Source organism: Lepisosteus oculatus, chromosome 13 (genome assembly GCF_040954835.1).
Source record: "Lepisosteus oculatus isolate fLepOcu1 chromosome 13, fLepOcu1.hap2, whole genome shotgun sequence".
In the NCBI taxonomy this organism is placed as follows: Eukaryota; Metazoa; Chordata; class Actinopteri; order Semionotiformes; family Lepisosteidae; genus Lepisosteus; species Lepisosteus oculatus.
The window spans coordinates 19,559,775-19,581,872 of NC_090708.1; the positions used below are offsets into that span (position 1 = coordinate 19,559,775).

Sequence of the window (22,098 nt, forward strand, 5' to 3'; positions counted from 1 at the left end):
TGAAGTCAGCGCAGCTCATTACCGGCTGTGAGCTACCAAACATCCAGGATATCTACTCAGCTAGATGTCTGAAGAAGGCCAGGTCCATTCTCAAGGACCCCAGTAATCCCAGTCACAAACTGTTTTCCCTCCTACCGTCTGGTAAACGTTACCAAAGCATTCAGTCCAAGTCCAACAGACTACGGAACAGATTCTACCTCCAGGCAATAAGACTGCTAAATAGCCACCTGCAGCTCCTTCAGCAAATCACCTGTAATGGCTACATGGACACACAGTTTTTATTGTATTCAGCATAACTGCACTACTTGTATATATTATTCAATTTCTATTATATCTATTATTATGTAAAATTATTTTCATAACCTCAATTTTGTGATTTTTGTGCTTTTGTGATTTTTTGTGATTTCTGTGATTCTTGTGATTTTGTGAGCTTGCGGAAAAGACATTTCATTGCCAGCAACTAATGCTGCACGCTGTATTTTTGACCATTTGATAAATAAACTTTGATTTGATTTGATGTTAATTTTGTAACTATACATCCTGATTGCTTGAATTACAGTATGTGCAATGATATAGTACATATTGACCACAAGGGGGCACTACACTGTAATAGGTGTTCAACGCGGTAGTCTCCGTCCCCTTTTTTACATTTTTTATTAAACGTGTAAAGAATTTACAAATACAAATACAACCATAGGATCAGAAATAAATGCACCAAAGATTCCCCTTCAGCCAAACAAAAAACACACATATCATCCTGCTCATGCTTAAATTTAGAGAGCACTAATGTAATGGAAAATACTTATGAACAATTTTAAACGATATATCTTTAACTTTATTTGTAATACAATATCTAGCAGGAGTTATCCAAACTAATTTCCAATTTATATTTTCTAACATTACATTCCAAAAAGATAAACAAGGATGGACAAAAAATGGGGTTTACAAATATTTCTTATATGCGTATTATTACATTTCTTATCCTTTATTTCCACACCATCCAAGAATAAATCAGTTTTAAGACCAGAAAGGAAGTCAGTCCTAATAGCGCTTTGATTTGTTTTTAACAACTTCACTACACCTTCCGGAATGGCATCAAAAAAAATTGCATATTCCTTAGGGCTAACAGGGAACTGAAATCTCTCCAGGAATTCAGGATAAGTAAACAATCTACCGTCTTCATTCAACAGTTGAGCCACTAAATACATTTTGTTGTTATACCAAGTCTGTAAAAAAAAAGCCTTTATTTTTATACTTAATGTCTTTATTATTCCAAATATAATATGTATGTGGTGAAAAATTGTTTGTATAATAAAGTCCAGCAGCCATATCACCCTGCAACTCACAACTGGCAACCCACTGAAGCTAAGCAGGTGTGAGCCTGGTCAGTACCTGGATAAGAAACCTCCTGGGAAAAACTAAGGTTGCTGCTGGAAGAGGTGTTAGTGGGGCCAGTAGGGGATGCTCACCCTGTGGTCCATGTGGTTCCTAATGCCCCAGTATAGTGATGGGAACGCTATACTATAAATAGGTGCCGTCCTTTGGATGAGATGTAAAACTGAGGTCCTGACTCATTAAAAATCCCAGGTCGTTTCTTGAAAAGAGTAGGGGTGTAACCCTGGTGTCCTGGCCAAATTTCCCATTGGCACTTACCAATCATGGCCTCCTAATAATCCCCATCTATGAATCGGCTTCATTACTCTCTGCTCTTCTCCCCACTAATAGCTGATCTGTGGTGGATGCTGCAAATTGGTGGTGGTGGAGGGGAGACCCCCATTACCTGTAAAGTGCTTTGAGTGGAGTGTCCAGAAAAGTGCTATATAAGTGTAAGCAATTATTATTAATTAATATAATAACACCTGCTTATGAAAAATTAGATAGTTTAATTGGGATTTTTTTATATCAAAGTTACATTTTAATGTTTAATATCCCCAACATTCTGAAAAATCATGTTTGGAATAAGATTCCAAATTGTATTTATTATTAATATATTTCCTAATCCAATTAATTTAAAATGTTACATTTGACATATAAAAGTCTAACATTCCTGCCACCCTGATTTTTAGGTTTACTCAGGAGGTATATTCTAACATAATGAGGTTTATTTTTCCAAATAAAGTTATATAATAGTTTGTCAAAATCATCAATAAGATGTGAAGGAACATTCAGTGAAAGCGAAGCATACACAAAGCGAGAGATACCCTCTGCTTTCGACTGTAGAATGCAACCTGCTAACGATAGGTTCCTCATTAACCAAGACTGGAATCTTTTTTTAGTTTTATCTAAAATAGGTGTAAAGTTCAATTTACATCTTTCACCTTGGTCTTTACAGATTATAATACCCAGATAATTAACCACTTTCTTTACAGGTATATTCATTATTGCATCTAAACTAGAATCCTTAAGAGAAAACATATCACACTTGTCAATATTCAAAGACAGTCCTGAGACTGATGAGAACACATTTAAAACCTTAATTGCTTTAGAGATCTATTCACTATTCTTAAGAAAAATAGCATTCTCCGTCCCTTTGAAAAGTTTCAGGAGGCGAGATGACATCAGACGATTACCTGGGAACAGCAGTAATGAGTAACCAAGGCGCGGATAGGAGCAATACCTCTTTCACGTTAGAAGAAAAACTATTACAAGACTTGAATTAGACATACTAGAGAACAACTAGAAGACCGGGAATATTTAATTCCTGGAATGATGTACAAAAACTCCAAGCTGTGATTATATTTTATTTTGCAGTTTACAATAGTGGTTTCCACCAGGTCACGTGATGCTGAGAACTCTCGGGGTGCTCTTTGCTAATCTAGATACTAGTTATAAATGCTTATATTACTTATGACTTCAGCTAGTTTATTTAAGCTTCTAAAGTGGCTTCTGTACTGGCATGATGTCTTATATGAGGTAAAAATATGACACATCTGATAACTTAATTAAATTTTATTGAAAGGTTCACACACAGCCAAGAAATTAGTACATTGTGTTTCTGTAATTTGTAGTTGAAATTATTTCTTTTAAATGCTGGTGATTATCCCCCCACTCCCCCCTCACAAAAAATGTCAAAAGTGTAACAAAAAGTAAGAAAGCGACACGATAAGGAACAAGGCTGAAAGACAACAGACTAAACATAGGCTTTAGAAACTTCGGAAGGTTGGGAGGTCTTGTAGATCTTCTGGGCATTTTGACCTGCAATTGAGTAGTCATATCCCCTGCAGGAACACAACACAAGACAAAACCAGTGCTTGAGACACAAGTAAACTCCGCAATAGTAACAGCACTTTATAAAGCATTCAAACACATAAAGAAAACACAGGCACTATTAAATAGGTTAGTGGAAAAATCAACCTGGGACATATCATAACATTCACATGTCTCGTAAATAACCTGGAATTAATTGAATACATGGCTTGCTAAATTCAGCTAAATTTAAATAAAGTAAAATTTAGCCAGGACATTAGGGTTTGTACTTTACAAACAGTGCCCTGGGATCTTTAATGACCAAGCAGTCAGGGCCTTGGTTTAACATATCCAGCAGACATATCACCCTGCAACTCACAACTAGCAACCCACTGAAGCTAAGCAGGTGTGAGCCTGGTCAGTACCTGGACGGGAGACCTCCTGGGAAAAACTAAGGTTGCTGCTGGAAGAAGTGTTAGTGGGGCCAGCAGGCCTGTGGTCCATGTGGGTCCTAATGCCCCAGTATAGTGACAGGGACACTATACTGTTAACAGCCCTGTCCTTCGGATGGTGTCCTGGCCAAATTTCTCATTGGCCCTTACCAATCATGGCCTCCTAATCTATGAACTCCCTCTCTGAATTGGCTTCATCACTCTGCTCTCCTCCCCACTGATAGCTGATGTGAGGTGAACGTTCTGGCGCACTATGGCTGCTGTCGCATCATCCAGGTGGATGCTGCACATTGGTGGTGGTGGAGGGGAGTCCCCATTACCTGTAAAGCGCTTTGAGTGGAGTGTCCAGAAAAGTACTCTATAAGTGTAAGCAATTATTATTATTATAATTATAACATCCCAACTTAAGGACAGTGACTCCTACAGCACTGTATCCAAAATCATCGTCCTGTAGCATTGGGTTGGAAAATTTGATCCAGAAAGAGGAGTGCTGGTACCACCTACTGGTCCTAACAGTTACAGCAGCAACCTAGTAATCCTTGGAGGTCAACACCCATGTACCAACCACACCCAGTCTTGCTGAGCTTCTGAAATCTTACAAGATCACACCTCAAGGTAGTAAAAGTGGTGCAGACGATACATCTGTAGGATTTGATGGCCTGCGTTGTTATAGGCCTCCAGAACTACAGTTAGTCACTGCTGATATTGGCAGTGACCAGTCCTCTGACTAAGGTAAGGAGGTGTGGCTCACCTTTTAGAAACTGTGGTTCCTCTTCGGCAGGAACAGCAAAGAAATGCGCCTCCCAGGATACCCAAACAGGCACCACCCCAGCCTATGTAGAGTCCTGCCCCCAGCTCAAACCTGCAGGCAGAGAAAAAAGGTACTGTTCGAGAAATGTCTAGGATATTAAAAATCATAGTCTGAGTCTGCTACAGGGCTTAAATGTAGCTATGAAATTTGTAAGCTCTGTCTATGAGAAATATACAACCAAATAAATCAATTCATTCATGTAAATTAATGAAGTACTGAAAGACAAGTAAATGAAATAGGTAAATAGTAAATAGATAAAGCCTCAGAAACTTACTTAGTGCCTCCATAGAAGGGGTCATAGAACTCTTTAACAACCTGGGAGGCATACCATGACGTAGCCACCAAACAAGTCAAACCTAGATGAAGAGTCAAAAAAGTCATTTTTAGAACGTAATTCACAGCTTAAATGATGTGATTCTTGTGTGTGGCTGTTAATAAGTTAATTTCTTAAAAGACTGTCCTGAAATTAGTCTCTGGTTTGGAAATCCTTACATCCCAACTGTGTTTATCTTCCATTCTTTAATTCCAAAAATACCTTAACAATATAAGACTTAAATAGTCTAGATGCAATGAGTTGAACTAGGAATAGAACAGCAGTACGATTTAGAGCAGGCTAACGAAGGCACCGTTTTGCGGACTCACAAATTTGTGAATAACTCGAACTTTTGAGGTCACATGAAAGATTATATATTTATTCCTTTGTTGGTCACCAATAGAAACTTCATGAGATTTTAACTGTTTAACTGTAACTTTAACACTTAAATATTATAGTACCAGCATAGAACGTGGTACCGCATGTCCAGATACATTCATGAACACACAGGGTGTAAATGTGCAGATCTCCTTAGGTTTATACAGTATGTAGTGATATGCTCATGGCTGGGTGGGAATAGATTGACAGACCCGACAGGCACCCATAGCTGTCACTTCTGATTCTAAAGTACATTGTGTGCAGGTCTAGGTTCTCAGCTTAGGGCAAATGGCTGCTGCTCACCTGCAGTTATGAAGAGACTTCCCCCCACCAAAGCAATCTTTCCCTTGGCTTGTTCGCTGGAACTGCCAATCTTGGTGCACTTCAGTCCCATCATTGACACGATTACAGCAACCAGACCCAGGACCAGAGAAATGATCATCAGCGCCCGGCATCCCTGGATATAAGCTGAAAACAAGACAGCCAAAGTAAAAGACAACAAAGATGAGTGGAACTGCTTAGCCTACAGGGAGCATTTGGGTGGGTCTATTTGGATAACGTGGTAGTTGCATCGGACTGACACTACATTAATGTACCTTTTTTATGCTTACAGTCTTTTTGCTTAGTGTTTTTTCACCAATTCCTTAAACATGGACCAATGTCCTATCGCAGGTGAAATGCTTGAAAATCTTGTTTTTGTGTGTTAGAGGCCATGTACATTTGTCAAAGTTATACAGAGTGGCACTGCATGTTTTTTTGTTTTTCAAACTAATTCTTGTTAACAAGGATATTTCTAAATTATGGAATAAAAGCATCACATCAGCACTTTGAGTGGAGCAAACTCTTTAAAAAAATCCCTTTTTGACTAATTCTGATTAATTCCAAATCCAACGGAAAGGATTCAATTTAAAGAATTCAAAGAACAATTACCTGCTAACCTGGCTTTACCTGCTTTGTAGGCATCACCCCCAAAAGCAGTGCTATTCAGAGATTCCATAAAGGAATTGCATTCAGGCCAAGTGACAGACCTTCGTTGTAACTAAACCTATTTATGGAGCATAGCCATACCCTCTAATAAACAACAAAAATAAAAAGAAAATAATTTAAGAAAAAATAAATTGCCAGTTTTTTTCCCACACTACTTCACACCCAGGGAAGATGCAGATCCATGTTAGCAGACACAGATAAAGACACAATTATATGCAGGGTGTTGCCCTGCAGGTCTATGTCAAGACTGTATTAAACTGAGCCCTCAGAATTCATTAACTGAATTACTCAGAGTTCTAAGTACTGCATGGCCATCACACGTGGGTAGCAAAAACCATTCACTGGTGCCCTATGTCCACAGACACCTCTGTCATAAAAGCTTCAGTTTCCAGGATCTCAGACATTGGCAGAGCAATGTAAGGCACCTTGTCTTTCCTGGAACTGCACTTTATGGTCCATGGGAAAAACTCAATTAATTTAGTTTCTCATAGTAATACTGTAAGTCAATCTCATAAAACAAAGGCAGCAGTGCACTTTAGGTAACTGCTAGTTAAAAATGGATCACAGTATTCTGCCTTACACCACACTGTGGAGATGATATAACTATAGGAGGCTTTGAGGGCTCATTCTAGGGGGTACTGCAGGGTGTGATTTCAAATCCCAGGTGGGGTACACCTCTGTTGTACCTTTAAACTAGGGCCTTAGACCAGTGTTTCAGTACAATGCCCAGCTGCATAAATGGGTGCCAATGCACGTTGCTTTGGCTGACAACACCAGCAAAATAAAAATATATTTGAACAAATTACATAAGGCAGGTGCTATGAAACTGATATTTGCTTATCCTGTCATCATTCTGCAATGTCAGAAAGAAAGGGCTTCTTCAAAAAAATATATTTTCTCTCTCTAGCCAGGAGCACCTGAATGTAACATGAGATTTAAAACATTACATCTGTATGTCATAAGTTCCTAAATTGTACACACTTAAAATTTAAGTATCCTATATTGTTTTTGGGACATACTTATCAAAACTAATGTTTTAGCTTTTAATAAGCTGTTTAAGTGCCCTGGCTAGCTCTGCTGGTAGAGCATGACACTCATAATCTCAGGGCAGTGGGTCTGTGTCTCACAGTGGGCGCCAAGTCCTCCATGTTGGAGGTTGGGCACGAGGCTGACAACCGTTTCCTGTAAAAACCCAATGTTACGTTAACAGCAAAGTGATGTTGCTGCCCCTGTGTGCCTGAAGGCATAAGAGGCAAACATCCATAAGCTGTTTAAAATGCACATCTAATCAAAGATTTAAACATTTATCTCCTTTTCTCTTACTCACATTTTTTAAAAGCTTTGAACAAAAACAAATTTTATCTATCCACTGTAGGAAGAACCCAAAGTCAACTTTTAAAGCTTGCTGGCTACCTTACCACAGCATTAACAAAGCTTCCATTTTATCATCGATATATATTTCACTCATGAAAATTCTTGGTAGCTCCAGTCCCGCCAATTACTCTGAAAAGGTGTCATATATATTTCACTTTTGCCTTACTTTGAAATGTTAAATTTAAACATTACTTCAAAAAGTCCTAAATAAAACATGTTGTATTATGATCAATGAGTTATTATTATCATCAAAGTCTGAATGCATGGATTTTTCACTGCAAACTGCAATCTTAACAAATACTTGTCAATGAAGCACATTATTGTGTTATTAAATCACACATTATTTTGCTGTTTCTGTGAGGTTGTAGTGTGTATCAGATATCATGGATGGAGTTGTAGTGGCTACAACTTTCACAGAAACTTAATAGAAATGTATTAAGATATTAGCAATCCACAAATTAACACATCCTCAAAATATTCAGCAGATACTGAGAAAATGAACAGGTTTGTTTGGTAAATAAAGGTTTTAAAAAGCTTCATGTATTTCATACTACCTTGCAAATGAAAGACCCTTGGGTTGCTAAAATAAACTTCAGCTTTCTACCGTTATCTAAGTGCTATCGACTTCATTGCACATCTTCACTCCAAAACAGGTTTACAATACATGTCTGTTATCCAACATTTCACTGTTAATCGGCTCAACAAGTCTACAACATTAGAAGAATGGCATTGTCAAAAGTGGCATTATAAGTAGTGCAGTGTTTGTCATAACATTTACAAAATCAGATGAAGAACTGACCCTGTTTGTTACCCGAAAGATAAAGCACTTTCCAAGTTTTAATTCTGCCTTTCTCAGGATTACAGAAAGATTTATAGTGGCAAGTCTAGATGGTGTCCTACTGACTGGTGGAATGGAAGTTTATACGTTGCCGACAGGCTTTAAAAGAAAAAATGATCAATGAATGCTTTAATTGCAAAAATTGTAGTGGTACAATATTGAATAAGTCAATATTAAGATTTCTTGTTGTTTCCTAAATTCATTGTGGATCACCGGGACTCAACACGAGCTGGGGTAAAGGAGCTGTGAAATAAAAGCAAGGAGTGAGACAAACTCAATAGCACTTTTCTTTGAGAGCCCGATCTTGGGTGGGTTTGCATATCTCTCTACCAGAAGCTGCCTCACCCAGTCATAAAGACAGAAGGAAGTGAAACTGAGAACTAACACCCAAAGGCTTGGCAAACTTTCTGTTCGCCATATTGCCACCTTATACCTGAAAGAAAAATTGTTGAGTTCAACTCCCAAGATGGATTTTATAAGGCTGCATCATTCCTTTGCCAAACCATTCTGTGTCTATTGAAGACAAATGTTGTTGTTTTTTTCCATTCTTGTGTGTGCCATATTTAAAAGATCGCCCAGTAGAGCAACATCAAGAAACACGGCTCCTCAGCTTGGTATGCTGAATTTTTTTTATGGTACCTCCTTGTTTCTGTTAATACACAAAGGACTGTCTAGAAAAGCAAATGAAGGTTCTACCTCCTCTGCTGCTCTTGAACAATTACAGACACGAGCGCTTGGCCTTGTGCTCAGGATACCCACCAGGCAAAGTCATCATTGACATGAAGTCCCTGCAGTTCTTGACGCTTGTGCTGTCCTCAACACAAGCCATCCAGAGGTTTTCGTACTGCTTGTTGAAGATGTTGGCGCTGCCAGCGTACGAGGACACTTTCCAGTAGTCGTTGGACAGACTGACTCCGGTGAGGAGCCAGCATGCTATACAGAGCAAGAACCCCGACAGCTCTAATGCGGTTGACATGATCGCTGTCCACAATATTTCAAATTTTGAAAAAAAAAGACTAAAAAGGAGAGCTCAGACAGGTACACAAATATTTGATGAAAAAAAATAGAGGGAGAAATCCACAGCTCAAGATGCTCCCACTGTCCTTTCCCTGTGTCCTTAAGCTCTGATGTCCGGCCTGTAACTGTACTGTAACTGCGCTCTTTGCTCTGAAGCTATAAAATTATAAGAGTCTCTCCTCCCCTTTCATTTTACAAGGAGTGGCTTCAGCGTCATGGCCTTGACTGATCTTTATGAAGAGGTTGTATATTTTATGGCGAAAGTTGATGACAACATCCTTTTTACATTATTTACTTTTGAATAAACTAAAACAAGGAAGCTGGGGAGGCCAAGGTCCCTTTTTCACCTCATAGATACAAACACAAACTCACACATATACCCTTTTTTGGAAACTGATACTTAGAATGTGAAATCTCGTCAGCAACCAGTTAAGACATAAACGGGATTGCACATGCTAAAAGGCTAAAATTGCTCAATGCTTTGCCAGTTCACAATATTGTGGGTCTTGATCACTACAGGTTCTGTACTGACAGTATCCGCCCAGATTCAACAAGAAACACCAGGTTTTTTTTTACAAGGTAAAAGCAAACAGGGAGAAAGTGCTGAGAGCTATGGGAAATATTTAATAACTTCAAAGGAACAGTGGATGATCTGTTGAGTGCACAAAGGGAACCAAGCTTCTCAAAAATTCACGGGATCAATAGTCCATACCTTAGCTTTTCTGAAGTTTCTAGCTGAGCTAGATATCACAAGATGTTTATGTATTTCTGCGTAGTGGAGCCTGCAAAAGCAGGTGGCATTCAAGTGAATCAATGCTTCCCAATTTTAAACCAATGGATGAGGCCAGATAAGTTCAATTCCTAGTTGTGTGTTGCAGAAAGGGTATGGTTATACAGTGGTGGCACGGTGTCTGGCAGCGCTGAGGTCCTGGGTCAGTTCTGGGGTTGCTATCTGCATGGAGCTGTACGTTCTCCCCATTTTTGTGTGGATTTCCATCCAGGTGATCTGGTTTCCTCTCACAGTCCACAGGCATACTGGTAGGTTCATTGGCTTCTGGAACAATTGCCCTGGATGTGAGTGTATCTTCCCTGCAATAGACTGGCATCGCATCAAGGGTGTATCCTGCCTTGTGCCTGTTGCTTGTAGGGATAGGCTCCCACTCCTCCATGGTCCAGAACCCTTGGGCCCTTGTGTAAAATTTAGGGGTGGTTCAGCCTGTGTCTGGATGAGGCCTTTGTAACTGAAGTCCAATTATGTAACAGTAGAGGTTGGCTATAACATATAATAATGACTCTGTTACTCTTTCACTTCCATTGTGACACTAGGAGGGGTGGATACTGTAGTGAAAGAGCCTGGGTGACACATTATAATAAAATGAATGGAAATCTGACGATCAGCTCTTTAAATATCCTATGGAAACCAGTAAGTGACAAGCACAAGTGAAATCCCAGGCCATGCATCTATTTGAATGAATGAGGTGACAAGCACAGGAACCACCAGTGTGCATCCAGGTCGCAGATGAAAACTGCACCACTTCAAAATGGCCTAAAACCTACTGGCTTAAATACTTAAAATGGGATGAAAAGTCTGAAAAGACAGCACACCTGCTGGAGAGAAACCCAAACACTCTCTCTAGAGTTAGCAAGTAATAGGATATCTATGTTTTTCAGATAGAGTCCATTTACAGCTGGATGTGTAATATGCAATCAGTTTATTGGCAGTTTTACCCTCAAGCTTCAGGGGACTCAGAAACTGTAGCCATGTTTGTGAGAGTGAGCAACATGAATCACAGGGCAATAGAGAGAGGGAGTTGACACTGTTCAGATGAGACAGAATTTGGGAATCTGCCATACATGTAATCATGATTTCAGCCCAAACAGCCACAACAATGCTGGGAATACCAGTGTTACCTCAGTCAAAACTGCACTGTGAAACACTGGTTGGCACACTTTCATGATAAAGAAAAACATGCTTTGAAATTAATCTACTTCCCGCCTGTCAAGTTTTTGCTTTGCTGAAAAAAAGCATCATCACTTAATCTAAACTAATGTGAGGTGACCCTATTCTTTTTAAGCAGCGTTTTGGATTTTTCAATTTATGCCAACCCACTCAGGAGTCACCAAAATGTTATTTGCCTGTCTCTTCCCAGTTTGTGGAATATTTGAAATAATACAGTACAGACAGTGTTCCTACTGAAAGTTATAATGCATGGATATATCCTCAACTCTGAGTTCAACTCCACTGCTGCTCTTGCTGAACTTAGTAAATGTTTTACTAATGTTCTGGTAATCACATTTGTAGCAGTAGAAAATTCCTGAATTACCCAACTTTGGTAATTTTATTTTGCTATAAAATAACAGGATTAAAAATAATCAAATTGTTTTTCCAAAAGAAGCTTCTAATTTTAAAAGCATAACTCAAGAAAAAAAAATATTACTAGTTATTAGAAAACTTGTTAAAATAATATAGTTCTAATAATTAATTCTGAAAACAACACATTTTAAACCCTTGATTATAACACTTGGACTGGTTTATGCTTTTTTAAAATAATGTAACCTAAAACCAAATGGCCATAAATACAAACTGTGTATATCTACCATGTTCTATTAGAAGTGTTACCACTCTGTCATCTTGTCAGATTTCAGAAGCAAAGAATAACAATAATAATAAAGAATAACAAGAACATTGTCAGTAATGGGACGGGAGATTACAAAGGGAAACCAAAGTTCTCCAAGCGGTGTTGGTAGACCTGTAGGTGGCACATTTCCACACCAGTAATGGTGATCTATCTGAGACTAAAAGCACTTTTTGATCCTTTGGGACAGAAGGCACTGTTGAAACTTAAAAATAATAATAATAAACAGTGAGGTAGCCAGAGCACCCTGCAAAAACCCACATGAACCCTCGTTTGTTTGGAAACTATGGGACAATCAGTTTAACACATTCAATGTCAGTTTCTAAAACCGCATGTCTCAATACATATAAATATTGTCAACCACAAAACTATTAAAACCTAGGATTTAATTTCTCTTTGAAATATTAAAAATACAAAGTGCAAATTGCCCTCTGAAACCTTGGAGAGTCCAGTAGATAAGGAAACAACAACAGCTTACTGGAAAGGGCATTTGATAGAATGGTTCAGTAGAGAACATCTTTCTCAGACACACTGTATCCTCATCTGTAACTTTGATGCCTCACACTGGCATCCAAGTCATCTCACAAATGAGCTCATTTACTTACTGGCCCATATGTGAGGAAGGGCACATTAACAATAACATGTTGAGCTTGTGCAGGACATGTGGTTTGTTCCACCAAATTCTGAAATATCAGTAGCTCCCGCCAAGCCTGTCTTTCCAGCACAATGATATTCCATTCCATTCAAGTAATCCATTGATTTTCCAACCACTTTATCCAACACAGGGTTGTGGGGAAGCTGGAGCCCATCCCAGCAAGAAAGGGGAACAAGACAGGATACACCCATCAATTCAATTCAAATCAAATCAATTCAATTCAACGTAAATTTGTTTAACAGCGTCACATCCAACACAACAATACAAAACCAAAAACAGACAAAGATCAGGAACAAAGCAGACAATACAGCAGTAATTCCGGAGATAAGGGAGTTATTTTACATTGTTTGAGAGTGAGATTGCAGGTGAGAAAAAGATTTTCTGAGTTTATTACTTTTACACCTGGGGAGACAGAGGCATATCCCTGATAGGAGTAGTGGAAATTCACACCCTATTTTCCCAACAGTGGAATTTTCCCAACCTATTTTAATTAACATTACCAATGATTCAGCTGAAGCTTTGGTAAGAGGAAAGGTGATTGAACTGCACATTTCCATAGCTCCACCGGCTGTCAGGAGGACTGAGGTCTGTGGACGAATGCGATGGAAGTCAGTCTCACTCCTCAAGACAACCATCACTCATTTCTTTCCTTACCCAGTCAATCAGTTCACTTGCCAAGGGGTCCTAATATTTTGGCCACCGGGTGGTTTGTTCCATACATTATCATTCATGCAACACATTTAATGAACAGTCTTCCCAGTAAACTTTATCTTTAAGTCAGAATTTTTGCCACTCATATTCATACCAAAGAGGTAGAATTTTCAAAGGAAGACTTCTGAGAATGTTACACAGAACATGATGTTTTGAGAATGATACTCAGCTCACATACTGTCAAGAATCATGCTAATTAAATCATTTTGTAAAACTGACAGTTACCCTTGACTTTATTATGTATCACAAGCACAGCAATGCATCACCCAGCTTGTATTGAAAATAGAAGTGAAACATTTGTTTAATAAAAGCAGGGAAATGCCTTTCTTAGGAGGTTGCAAAAGGTGTGAGTGTGTAGGCACTTACCATCCAAGCCCAGCACAGTGGGGAACTTCTTGCACTGGATGGACCCCAGTGCAGTAGCAGCACATTGCATCCACAGGCCCTCAAACACCCAGTTGGCCGTGATCACAGAGTCGACCTTGGTGGACACCTTCCAGGTCTGCGAGCTGGTAGCGACAGTGTCCAGGATCCAGCCCAGCAATCCCATGACCAGCCCAAGGATCTGAAGTGCCACCACAGCCATGAGCTCATACGTTCTCAGTGGCGCAGCTCAAGCGTTTGGGGGAGATCCTGTGGAGACGACAGGCTGCACAGTGAGGGTGAGATGATGCACTGCACCCATTGGAACTATGGGACACACTACCACTGTACAGTAGGTGGGTTCTATTGGTTTTGAGAAGAAGATACACATTCCAGTCCTGGCAGAAGGGCACTGCCCAGATTATCAAGCACCTGCTCTGTGCAGGAACCCCCAGGCCCACAAATGAACGATGTGTTCCCTTGCTTGAGTGACAGAGGCTTGAACATTTTTAGATATCAGTTGCAATGATGAGGTACCCAGACTGAGTCCAATACTGTGAAACTGCTCCCACAGGCTCTACAGTATGTTGCACAGGTGAAACTGTTTCAACAGAAGAATCGACTCTTCTGTAGTTGTGTGAGTTAACATCCATCCATTACAAAAGGAGAGCCTGTATCTGTGTCTATATACCTGAACATAGTTAAGCTTAACTATTCCAATTTTAACTCTAATCCTACAAATGACAAGAAGCCTTTTCTGAAACGTATTCAGCTAAGTATTAATGTGTTATGTGTGTATAATTTTGAAAGCAGAAAACTGACACAGACAATTTGTTTATATAGTATATGTACTTTGGACAGCTTTTCGATATAAAAAAATAGTCTTCCTAAAAACAACTTTACTTGCTCCTGTGTTATATGTCAAATGTACCATGTCCCCTGTTATTTTAAAATAAAAACGTGTGGATTCATTATAAAAATCCTTGTGAAAAATATTCTCAGTGCTACAGTATATACATTAAATGTTTTCAGTAAAACCCTTCTAAATGTCTTGAACTGCTTAATATAGAGCGGAATCAATCTCTTGGCATCACTTTGAACACCTGGAACACTTTATTTACTTTAACCAGTTTATTTAATGTAGAAAAAAGACAATATCAAGCAAGAAGAAAATAATTTAAAGATGTTTAATACTTACCTGTGCAAGTAATTATAGTAGAACCAGCTTGAAAAGTAGAATGCTAAGGAGTGACACAACCATCAAAGCTGGAACAGTCAGATGTCGATAGTGAATTCTGCAGCGATGCCTCTGATCCCTCTGAGCAAATATTTCATGATCTCTGGAGGGCCAGTGAACTCTTCAGATTTACCAGCTGGGACAACTGACCATGTGCCTCTATACCTCTGACGGTCTCCCTCCCCTCCTCTTTTGAGTCGTTAATTTGAAAGGAAACTCAATGGCCACCTTTAAAAAACATTATTCAAGATGCTGTGTGATGTTGCACTCAGAACCTTAACCCAGGCTGTTGAAATACATTAACTTGTACCTTTTTGATTGAAACCAGAAAAAACTGATTAGATGGTGAATGTTTTATAATTATACATAATATCTGCACAGCTTGCTACACAAGTGCCACATTAAATAATATAAGGGTTGTTACATTAATACATTAAAATGCCACTGCAACTGTGGTTGTTTATCTTTGGAGTAAACTTATCTTAAGGTGGTTGAGTGTTAGAGTCATGCCACAGCCAGTTGTTGTGCACTGCTACAGTCAGAATGACAGGCTGAAACCTAACTGCAGGACCTGGATTTCTTCACCAGTAAAGCTGACTGGGAGGCCTGCAGCAGTGAGGCTGACTGGGCAGCTGGGAGCAGTGAGGCTGACTGGGAGGCCTGGAGCAGTGAGGCTGACTGGGAGGCCTGGAGCAGCAGGCTGACTGGGAGGCCTGCAGCAGTGAGGCTGACTGAGCAGCTGGGAGCAGTGAGGCTGACTGGGAGGCCTGGAGCAGTAGGGCTGACTGGAAGGTCTGGAGTAGTGAGGTTGACTGGGAAGTTGACAATCCTGACTGTGGGTGAAGATCAGGAAGCCAAAGGAAAGCAGTGATCTGAGATTTGACATCTCGCAAAGGGAACTGCTCTGCTCTAGGTATCTCCATGTCAGAGCACTGATCCAGTGGGGTTTTGGGACTTAAATGTGCCTATTGCTACTGGAGGGAATGATTGGATGATGGGTCCCTGATTGAAAGGGAGCTGGATGAACAGACAGGTGGTCCTCACGGCTTCGGGTGCAATGCTCTGGGCAACCACAGGTTGCAACCCTGTCTGAGCTTGACAATTGTGTGTAAGAACTACAGTATGCCAGGTTGAGAAGACAGCATCATTCTTCAAAGAATTTTAAGGTTCTCGGATGTTATCACCAATTATGTTTTTTCATTCTTAAAGAAAAATGAATTTAAAGTAAAAGAAAATTGTGAAAAAGTCAATATTTTGGATTTATAGAAGTAATATTATATCATGGCACTGAACAACCAATGTTTCTTGGCTATTCGTAGTTTTAATGACTGGTGAATTATTGATCAACATTATTAATTTATAGGCCAGGCGGGATTATGAGGTTAGGATCATACTGTTCTGCCAGTGGGTGAACTATAAAACTAATGCCTCAATGTGACTGGCAACCATTTAAATATTAAATATCCCAGTTTAGTGTTTCCTCTGTAAAACATAAAATTAGTCAGTTTCCCATTCTCAAAATCTGCTTAGAGATTCAAATGCTTTGCCATAGCTACTGTATTTAATTTATTTCCCCATGGATATGGTCATTAAACAGAACCACATTTTGATGTAGACTTGTAATTGAAGGGTATGCTTTCTGCAATTAAATCAGCTACAGTAAAGATAGATAATACTTTATTAATCCCATAGGGAAATTGACGTGTTACAGCAGTCCAGCCCAAGACAAGCAAAAACAGACATCAGAATAGTTATAAAACAAAAGAAAACAAAATAAATAAATAAAAAAAATACATAGGTGTGTGCAAAATGTGATGATCATAGTCACTGTAAAAACAATAAAATATGTGCACAATGTGCATAGGTTTATACAGACTGATTGTCCAAAAAGTACAACGGAGCAAACATGCTGTCCATAGACAAGCAAATGAAGGGCTAACAGTCCTAGCCTAGGGCAGCGTTATACACCCTGACAGCCGCCGGGAGGAAAGACCTGTGGAAACGTTCCCTTGAACACCGTAGCTGGAGCAGTCTGTTGCTAAAAGTGCTCCGCTGCCAAGTAACAGTCCCATGAAGCGGATGAGAGGTGTTGTTCATGATGGCTGTGAGCTTGGTCAGCATTCTCCTCTCAGCCACCACCTCCATGGTGTTGTATGTTGTTGTATACAGTTATGATCCTAAAGAGAAAAGATTATTAAGAAATGTTTGGCAGGTGTTGTAAAAGCAGAAGGCTAACATCCAAGATACTATATCTGATAATATCCTAGCCAAGAAACAATTATATTATAGCCAATTGTTATTAGAAAGGATCCTACTGTTGTTGTATTGTTATTTTAACAAAAATGCATATTTCACATTTTTTGCAGGTGTGAAGAGTGCTGAAGAAGGTTTAAGACTACAACTGTCACGATTTTGACATTGCAAATGCATCTGGCTGGATCTCAATCCAAACTAATTAAAAAAAAACTTAGTTTAGTAAATTCTTCCTCCTTGCTTAGACGGCCATTCTGTTTTCTGGATTACTAGTGTAGAAAATTATCAATTGTAACTTGTAACACTGCAAAGTGTTAAATTAAAAATACATTTACAAGCAGCAACACAATCTGTATGAAAGCAGAATACAAAAGTAGCACCGTTTATATCACAGTTTGTGCTACAACGTTCTCTCCTTAACCCCTCCCAGGGATACAAACATTTATTGTTGTAACGGTTAGTGGACTTTGGCAGATCCTGCACATCAAGAGAAACAGCTCTGTTCATATTGTACCATTAATGAATGACTTATTGTGTTAACATAAAGGTTAACATTAGGAAAACCAATAACACATCAGGGACACCCATAACACATGTATTGCAACTTATTTTCTGAAACACAGGATGTTGACTGTTGGTAAATTCCAGATTGTGTACTTTATTACTTATACCGTAAATATGCTTGTTGATCAATAGTCTTATACAGTATATGCGCAGGTCATGAAAATATCTCAGAAAAACTCTTTACTGCAAAATAAAATGGAAATAACTTCAAAAACAAGAACCGAAGAGCCAGAGAGCCAGCTCAGGTTTGTTTATTACAGAAGACAAGACTATGTAATGACTTTATGAGTCAGTGGGCTGGCATTGGGAGCTTATGAAAAAGGTCAAAGTCTGCTATGTGTTCTAATGCCAGCAGGAAACTCTTCATATTTAGTGGAGGAAATTACATTTCAGCCCACATTAACTGGAAGTGGTCTGACGGGAAGTCCCTACATATAGCTCCAGAGGATTATTGATCCTTCACTAATCAATCTTGGTGGCTCCTGTCTGTGTAAATGGAAATGAAGGGTCTCTGGTCAGCATTGACAATCCACAGTCTATTTCCCTTTCACATTTGCATGAATATGGAGAGATGCAAAACATATAGATCTATGTCAGAAACACCTTGAAAAGTGGAACTTTGTGTTAGATCAGAAGTATAGACATGCCACAAAGCTTCAAAGGTTTATGCTCTCCATGTCCTATATCATTGAGGATCCAGGAACAGATCATTACATTCGGGAATGTATCGATCCTTTCTGTAACCACAGAGTGCCGTCCTCCTTGTAGAAGAGCTCTTCCATGGGCAGGTCACATACTGTATACACCATCTGCCATGAAAGCTTATCAGCTATCAGTGGACATTGCACTTTGCTCTGAAAGGGCTGCTCTCCCTTGAAACTAGTGACTCAAGCAAAAGTAAATGATTGTCTATTTTAAATATGCCCATGCTGTCATTTATGACTTTTAGAAGTCACATGAAACCGCATTATCAGTCCGTCAGTATCCATTGCATTAGAGTATCTGTTCAAGGTAATGGCCAAGTCAAAAGGTTTTCTTTAATAGTTAGGCTACAGCTGTCCAGTACAATTAAATATAAACTACAATCACCAAATCTCAGAAACTATATTACCCAAAGTTAACAATCCAAAAATTCAAAGCTGGATTGGAAGTGCTTTCTGAAATGTACAGTTTACAAAATGTACAAGAACTTGAAAGTCTGATCTCACTCAGTATAGATCAGAAACACACAATGAAGTGAACCTGTTTCTCTGAGTTTCTAAGAGCAGACTGAGCGAAACATAATATCTAATTAACAGTACAGTACTTTATAAGCTGCATTCATATTTAAGTTAAATACATCAATAGATTAAAGTTCAGAGAAAGACTCCAAAATTAAGCTATTTTGTATTTTTGTTAAAAAACGAAAATGTGAAAGTAATTAGCATTAGCAGTCGAGCACTAACATCTTTTGGAGTCATTGTTGGTAGCAAGGACTCCAGTTTTTACCACTCTTGAATGGTCATGGGTTTTTTAAGTATTAAACTATTGTTCTCAGAAATGTGTGAAATGAACTTGGTGCGTTCTAGAAGAAGAGCTAGATAGAACCTTTTCAAAGAAAGAAAACCTTTCAGGCAAACCCTCTAACTGGAGCTGCTATACAAGGGGAAATCCTCCACAGAACTTTAGTTTTTTGGAAAATTACATTCTAGAAATTCAAAAAAGTCATTTAGGAGGGTAGCTGCGTCAGCATGCGTAGGCTGCAGATGAACAAGTAATAGGTTTATTCCATGCTTAAAAGAGAAGAAACATGGAAGAAAACCTATTACTTGTTCCATTCAAAAAAGTCTCTGAGCCTGTCACATGATGGAGGTCAGAGAATTTCCCTTGTGGCTTGCTTCACCAGTCAAGCTGTGTAATTGTGTACAGAGCTGTGTATTCCCTGTGCCTTTTAATTTCTGATTGGCCCTTCTCAAAAATGTTTTTGTGAGATGAAAAACTCTTACTGTATATAATATGTTTTTTGTTTGCTGGTCTGTATAACATTTACCTGTAGTCAAAGTCCAACACTTTTCATATAAAAAAGATATTTGTACTTTTGTAGATGTATTTTAGCATATTTCATCCTAAATTGAAGGCAGGTTTGTGGAGACAGAGAAGCATTTTTCAGGGAGCATTTGGGTAAGTAAAAACTTTACACTTACCTATTGAATAAGCACCATCTGGTGGTGAAGACACAATAACAGTAAAAGCTTCCATATTGGTTGACAGAAAGATAATGTAAAATACATGACAGGTCTGAAAACTTTTTTCTATCTGTGAAGAAAGGTAGAGACTAAAAGCATTTTTTGTTTTTAGTATTTTATCCGGTATCAGAAAGCCACTTAGCCACTGATAGGATTTATGGTCATCCTGAAGTCCTACACCCTGGATGAAATTTTACTCCAATACAACATTCAGATGTTAAGTAAGCTATCCAGAATGTCTCTGCAAAGTGGGTGGAAACTGGAGGTCCCAGGGAGCATGCAGACCCCACACAGAAGGATGGGGATACACAGGGAAACACCCTGGATAGAATGCCAGTCCATTGCAAGTCAACCACAGACAAAAAAAGCTTCCCAAAAAATAATTATCCAATAATCTTTGGACTGTGGGAGGAAAGCCACACAAACATGGAGAGAACATACAAACTCCACACAAACAGGACCACAGAAATTGAACCCAGGGCCCCAGTGCTGCAAGGCAGCAATGCTAACCATTGATCCACCATGCCAACAAAGTATTGGACAGTAATTGGTAATAGCCTATCAGACGACAATTACAGAATGTTCCTAAAGCCAAAAACTGTGACCCGCAGCAGTGGAATCAAATGATAGAAGAGCTGCTTAACTTTGACCATTGTTTGAATTCTCTTGGTTAATGTCGAGCAAAGCATTGCAAGATTGGGGCTTTTCAGAATTCTTCAGCTTTCATGTCCCCATACCACACATTGCTGAAAAGCAAAAAATGAGGTTGCTCTTCTTTTCACAGGCCAGACAGCTGGATTCATTCACTTGTCTTTCCATCCTTGCTCCTTCTCTCATTCCACTCTTACGATTATTATGATCGTCCTGATTATCCTCCCAGGCATGTGCCATCTTGCGTTTTTGTTATTGGCAATTCAATATCGAAGCTCCCTGCAAGCACTGAGAGAAAGTGGTTTTAGCAGGAACTACATTGTATTTTTTAAATAGGCAACAGATTGAATAGGAAGATTTCAGTGCTTAGTGCCACCTGACAATTCACAGCAGGATAATGACTACAATCTTCTAGAAAGAACTGTGTGCTGTCAAGAAACATCATTCTTTTTTCTTAGGAAAAACTTAAAAACAGTACAAATGTTGCCACAAAGAGGCTTATCTTGATAAGTCGGTAGTCATACAGTATGCTTTACTTATGCCGAGTAAACATTTTAAGACCAGAGAGGAAGATATGGCTTACTGTAATAGGAAAGAATAATTAAACATAACAATAATGAGGAAATCTGCCTTTAACAGTCAGAAACTAAGAGTGGAAGCTGGATTTGTCTTGATGTAAAAAGCTTCTGACCCCGACTTGATCCCTAACCTGTTTTGCCTCACAGAATCCCCCTGTAGTTGTAACCCGACAAAAGATTCCCCATCCAGGTGGATGCTGGACATTGGTGGTAATGGTGGAGATTCCCATTGCCTGTAAAGCGCTTTGAGTGGAAAGTCCAGAAAACTGCTATATAAGTGTAAGCAATTATTATTATTAACCAGAACTCTAACCTGGCTTTTCCTTTCACTAAAGGAGAGCAAACCTGCTTCTCCCTTCAGTCCAAAGACAATTATAACCCAACTGTTTTCCCTGTTCTAACTGATAAACCTTAAAGCAGGCTGACTAAATGATTAGACCTGTGTTCTCTTGGTATGTATAATGAGAACTGATCAAAGAGAGCCACTGCAGATACTACTCTACTACTTTCTCCACCTCTTGCAAATTCCTTTATTATTATTATTATTATTATTATTATTATTATTATTATTATTATTCGGGAGATTGTATTGCTGGTGCCCTGGGTTCAATTCCTGACCTGCTGTGCTATCAGTGTGGAGTTTTTATGTTCTCCCTGTGTTCACATGGGTTTCTACCAATTGCTCTAGTTTCCTCTCACACTCCAAAGACATACTGTTAAGTGCACTTGCTTCTGGTAAAACAGTGAGTGTGTGCGTGTTTTGTTTTGTATCTGGGTGTGCCCTGTGATGGACTTGCATCTCATCCAGGGTGTTTCCCTCCATGCTTGCTGGGATACTCTCCAGCTCCAATACTACTACTTTTGCTGCT

At 39.1% G+C, this 22,098-nt stretch overlaps 1 protein-coding gene across 2 annotated transcripts; it reads right to left on the bottom strand.

Moving 5' to 3' along the window:
* Positions 1-2,934: 2,934 nt before the first annotated feature.
* Positions 2,935-15,059, bottom strand: cldn15lb (claudin 15-like b). Of its 2 annotated transcripts, XM_006637967.3 has the most exons (6): positions 14,920-15,059; positions 13,725-13,991; positions 5,444-5,608; positions 4,724-4,805; positions 4,390-4,500; positions 2,935-3,218 (listed from the first exon to the last, which is right to left on the bottom strand). In XM_006637967.3, the coding sequence occupies exons 2-6, from the start codon at positions 13,942-13,944 to the stop codon at positions 3,131-3,133; spliced, it is 666 nt and encodes a 221-aa protein (XP_006638030.2). In that variant the 5' UTR covers positions 13,945-13,991; positions 14,920-15,059; the 3' UTR covers positions 2,935-3,130. The 2 variants fall into 2 exon arrangements, with proteins under 2 accessions (XP_006638030.2, XP_015217054.1); XM_015361568.2 differs by lacking the exons at positions 13,725-13,991; positions 14,920-15,059 and adding an exon at positions 9,099-9,497.
* Positions 15,060-22,098: the final 7,039 nt, after the last annotated feature.

Excerpts from the sequence above, each read along its gene's own strand:
- cldn15lb (XM_006637967.3), bottom strand. The coding sequence starts at position 13,944 with ATGGCTGTGGTGGCACTTCAGATCCTTGGGCTGGTCATGGGATTGCTG. Across the intron at positions 5,609-13,724 it reads CACTGTGCTGGGCTTGGATG|CTTATATCCAGGGATGCCGG; the intron begins GTAAGTGCCTAC and ends TCTTGTTTTCAG. Across the intron at positions 3,219-4,389 it reads GGAACCACAGTTTCTAAAAG|GGGATATGACTACTCAATTG; the intron begins GTGAGCCACACC and ends GTGTTCCTGCAG.